Genomic DNA, 4,961 nt, shown 5'->3' with positions numbered 1-4,961 from the left:
GCCTGCAGTCCGGAGCCTGCAGACGTCGCAGCGGGGCTCGCGGGGTCGGCCCGGCCGGAGGCGGCGGCGTTAACGCGTGCGCCCGCGCGCGGCGGGCGCCTCGGCCCGGCCATGCGTCCTCGCCCTGGGCCGCGGAGTCCGAGCCGAGGCCCCGGGCCGCCCGCACGAGCCTCTTCTCGGCGGCGGCGCGGGCTCAGGGTCTGGTGCTCACAGGAAGAAGTCGGAAGCGCCCTTGGCCCCGACTCCCGGCGAGGACTCCCGCGGGAAGCCGGCTCCGCCCGCGCCCCCGGGGCCGCCCCGGCCGGCCAGCTTCTCGTATTTCTCCTTGTACAGGTCCCGCTCCTTGGCCAGGCGCCCCACCTCCAGCTTCAGCTGCTCCACCTGGCTCTGGAGCTGGCACTTCTCGCTCTCCAGAATGTGCCGCTGCTGCACCCGCTTGAAGCGGCACGACTGAGCGTAGCCGCGGTTCTTGAGCGTGCGCCGCTTCTGCTTCAGCCGGATGACCTCCTCCTTACTGAAGCCGCGGAGCTGCCTGTTTAGCTCGCGCACGGACATGGACACCAGCTGGTCGTCGGAAAAGCGCTCCTCCAGGCGCACGTGGTGGCCCGTGCCGCCGCCGCCATGGCCCGCGCCGCCGTGGTGGTGGTGGTGGTGATGGTGGTGGGCGGCGTGGTGCGTGCCGTGGTGGTGGCCGGCGCCCATGTCGTCCGCGCCGCCGCCGCCCGCATAGCCCTGGCCCCGGAAGGCCTCGTAGGCCGCGGCGGCCTCTGGGTGGTGGTGCGCACCGTGGTGCCCGGTGTGGTGGCCGCTGCCGATGAGCGCCTCCACCGCGTCCTCGGGCGTCAGGTTGAGCGCCTCGGGGTTCAGGTGGTGCTGGTAGCCGCTCATCCAGTACAGATCCTCCAGCGCCGGCTTCCCCGAGGGGCCCCCGACGGCGCCGGGGCCCCCGCTTGCCGGCCCCGGGGCAGCCCCGACCTGCGCCGCGCCGCCGCCGCCCCCCGCGCCGCCGCCGGTGCCCGGGCTGGGCGCGCAGAAGCTGGGCGAGGAGGGCACGGAGGAGCAGGGCGTGCTGAGCGGCGTCGAGGATAGCGAGCCGGGCGGCAGACGGTGGCAGAAGCGCTCGGCCTCGGGCGGCTCCTTCTTCACCTCGAACTTCATCAGGTCGAAATCATTGACGTACTCGATGGCCAGCGGGCTGCTGGGCAGCTCGGCGCCCATCGTCAGCTCCGTGGCCATCGCCCGGGGGGGCCCGCCGCCTCGCCCGGCTGAGCCCCAACAGGAGGCGAGGGGGGGGAGCCACGGGCCTCTCCCCCCCCTTCGCTTCCCACGGGCGGCGGGTCCCTGCGGGGGCGGCGGCGAGAGGCGCGGGCTCCGAGCCGAAGCGCGCGGGGAAAAGTTTCACGCAGCCAACTCAGGGGTGGCCACTGGGGACGCCGCCGGTAGGGCCTCTCGGGCAGCCCTGGGTCGCTCCCCGGCGGGTGCAGGCCGGCCGCGGTCCCCTGTTCCCGAGCCGGCGGCCGGGCGGTGGCCCGGCGGGTGGCGGTGCGGCCACCGCCTCCGGCTGCTCGGGTTCCCCTCGCTCCGCCCGCGTACAGCCCGGCCCCGCCTCCACCGCCGAGCGCCGAGCCGTGCGCTCCCCCTTATAGTGCCGGGCGCCTGGGCCCGCCTTTCTGGGAGGGGTACGCGCCTCCGGGCCAATCGGAGCCCCAGACCCGTCGCTCTCATTTGCCTATCCCCATGGCAACCGGAGCCCAGCTGTCAATCTCCTGCGGGGAACAGCTGTGGGAAGGGGTGGTGACCCGCCGCCAGGGAGAGGAGGGGCAGGGCCCTCTGGTGGCCGCCTCGGGGGACTGCACGGGCAGAGGGCGCGGGGCGCGCGGGGCTCGCGGGACCGGGGCCGAGGCCTCCGAGGCCTCGCGTCCGCGACGGGGCGGCCACAGAGTTTCGGGGAGCCAGGGGTGCTCCTCGGTGCCTCCTTCCCCTGCAGCCCAGCTGGCCGTGACCCGGCAGCCTCTTCCCAGGTTTTTTTCCGGCCGGCCGGGAGCCCGCGTCCAGCCCCGCTAGCGTGGTGGCGCCGGGACATTCCGGTCTCCCGACACGGGTGACACTGCGCGGCCTGGCCGGGCGCTGCGCGGGAGCGCCGGTTATTTTTAGCTCCGCGGTTCAGGCGGGTTCAGGAATTTAGTCAACAAAGTTGCTGGCACCTCCGTGCGGCGGGATCCACCGCGGGACGCCCGCCTCCAAGGGTGTGCGGCGCAGGTGGGGAGGCAGTCGCGCGCAGGCCGGCGAAGGGGGGGCGCCAGGGACCCTAGGACGGGGGCCTGAGCCGCGGGACGGGTGAGGCCTTGGAGGGACCCGGGGTGGGAGGGGCACTCAGGGCCAGAGGGCCGCCAGGCCAGCACCGCATTAGGCGTCCGGGCTCCAGCTGCCCACCTGCCCAGGTCTGGCCTCTTGGCGGGGGTTGTGGCGCAGAGCTGGGCGGGGGCGGGGATTGGGGCGGCGGAGGTGGGGCGCCTCCAGTGCGAGGAGAAACCGGGAGGGCTGGGCTCAGGGAGCGGAGGTGCGCCTATTGCCCAGGGCGCGGTGACAAGGTAAAGAACGGTGGAGCAGTGGGTGCGCCCATAGCAGGGGGCGGTCCCTGCCACGGCCCTCCAGGGTCAGCTGAGATGGGAGGGCATGACCCAGAGAGGCCCCCAATTCTCTTTACTGTTATGTGACTTTTATAATTTAAAAACTCAGTCTTAAATGCAACCACAGTCTGGAGGGACTGTGGGCAAGACGTCACCAGGGGCAGCCTAGCCATGTGCTGGGGGTGTTTATCTACCAGGGTTTTTACCTTGTTCCTAGCATGAATATCTAATATTTTATAATAAGAAAAGTGTCATACAATGGGGAGTGAGACCGCACTTCTTAAGACGTCATGGGGGTGGCCCGGCCCCACCCGCACAGTGGGCACCTCTTGCCCCTTCCTCCTTTCCCCCACGTCCCTCTGGGTGGGGCTGGGCTGTGAGGCACGGCCATGCGGAGAACAAGGACCCGTCCCACAGGGATGGCCCAGCAAGTGGCAGAACACAGGCCCCAGGCCGGGGATTTGGGCTCTAGGCCAGATGCGTTGCCAGGTCTGGGGCTCCCTTTAAAGCCCTCGGCGTTCAGAGGGGTGATGGTGAGCTGGTGGTACGTCTGCCTGTCTGAGGGGGAGAGCGCGTCTGCACTGGGCTGCTGTGTCTGGCCACCTGGCCTCTGCCCCTCACACTGTGGCTCCAGCCAGGCCGCTGGACCAGCTACGGGTTTGGTCCCAAGCTTGTGCACATGGGGGCCCTCCTCACAGCTCCTGGCCTCAGGCCGAGGGGCGCCGACCTACAGCCGCGCCTGGGCTCTGTGGCACCCCCCCTCCCGCCCAGTCGTCTCGTCTCGTCCTGAGACACGCAGTAAGGCCCACCCCAAGCCCACCCTGAACCTCCTCGAGTCCTCTGCTCAGCCACACCAAGTCAGGGACAGTTCCCACCACATCCAGCCCCAAAACGTGATGCTCAAGGATGCTGGGCCCCGCGCCCCCGCCCCAGCCCAGAGCCAGCCAGCCCCTCACTCTGTCACACACACAGGTTGCTCATTCACTCCCTCCACTGGGGAAGGGGACCCAGTGCAAGGCCTGCTGCAGAGACTGCATTCAGAACTGGGGAGAGGCACGGGGGCCTTCGGGGCAGCCTGGGACCAAGCAGGGTACCCATGTCCCTGACTGGCTTAGGCACCCGGTAAGCTCCCTGGTCCTGGACTTTGCCTCGGGGTCGGACTGGCTTCCTAGAAGGTCTTTGGGCCAGCAGGCCTGGCCTCAGCTCCTGGCGGTCCCCGAGCCTGGGGAGCCCTCAGTCTGCTCCCTGACTCTGCATGGTCTCAGCTGAGCTTTCTTCTCTCTTGTTAGTCACAGCCGGGCAGGTGGGAAAGGGGCCGAGTCCCCGTATGCAGGCTTTGGAGGGCTCGCCCGACCACCTGGCGCCCTGCACAGTGGGCAAGACAGGCTCTCCCAGCCCAGGGAAGGTGCCGCCCCTTCCTGACTCAGGTGGTGGGCTCCAGGCTGGCTCCTTTCTCTTCAGACTCCTCTTTGCCACTTGCTGGCCTGGGGTGGGGCAAGTTCAAGGAGGCGCTCACAGCAGGGTCTGGGGAGCAGAGGCCGCAAGGGACCAGGGTCCATCCTGTCTGCCAGGAATGGCTGGTAGAAGGCCACAGAAACATCATACAGGTGTACTGTGTGCCCCGGCCCTGGCTGTCCTCTCAGCTCCCTGGACGGTGGAGGCTGGGAGAGAACACGCCAATTCCATGTTGCCCAGAAAACGATCGCCTTCTTCCCATCCAGCGCCACCACGTCCTCTGGGGGCCTCTCACACCCACCAATCAGCACCTGAACCCATGGGACTCCACAGGACGCACCCGTGGGGCTCGTCAGTAAATGTACCCCAGGAGTCTTTACTGAGCACATTGTGTGCCAGGCTGCCTGCCCGAGGGCAGTGTCCACTGCCTTTCACCAGGGAGGTGGCCCTGGTGTGTGGGAAGCGTGATGCAGCCAATACTGTGCTCATGGGCTCTGCAGTGGACGGTTCGTCCTGGGTGCAGCTGGACGGCTCTCTCTGACCCCGACAGCTGGGAGGACTTGAAGGCTAGAGTGACTGGACAGCTGATGGCTGGCAGATAATGGGGGCTGTAGCTGGACTGGCATCTCCACATGGCAGCTGACTGGTTGGGCTTCCTCGCAGCATGGTGGCTGGTTCCCAGAGGGAGTGTCCAAGAGAGGCTGGCGGACGTGCCTGGCATTTTTGTGAGGTGCAGCAGTGCTCAGCCCACATCCCAGGGGTGCACAGGTCACGTAGAGGAAAAACACTACACTACAGCATCTTTGGCAAATACAGTCTACCAGAGTGGGGATGAGAGAGCAGGAAATAAACCGTAAAATAATAAGTAAATTATCC

General features: G+C 68.1%; 1 protein-coding gene across 1 annotated transcript; it reads right to left on the bottom strand.

The window, feature by feature from the left end:
* Nucleotides 1-207: 207 nt before the first annotated feature.
* Nucleotides 208-1,236, bottom strand: MAFA (MAF bZIP transcription factor A; the record flags this gene model as incomplete). Its single annotated transcript, XM_082601093.1, has 1 exon — nt 208-1,236. One exon carries the CDS (start codon nt 1,234-1,236, stop codon nt 208-210), a length of 1,029 nt encoding a protein of 342 aa, XP_082457219.1.
* Between the last annotated feature and the right edge of the window lie 3,725 nt (nt 1,237-4,961).

Source organism: Mesoplodon mirus (assembly GCF_964341445.2).
Source record: "Mesoplodon mirus genome assembly, chromosome: 16".
Taxonomy (NCBI): Eukaryota; Metazoa; Chordata; class Mammalia; order Artiodactyla; family Ziphiidae; genus Mesoplodon; species Mesoplodon mirus.
Note: the sequence above shows the minus strand (reverse complement) of the source record. Positions and strands in the feature narration are given on the sequence as shown.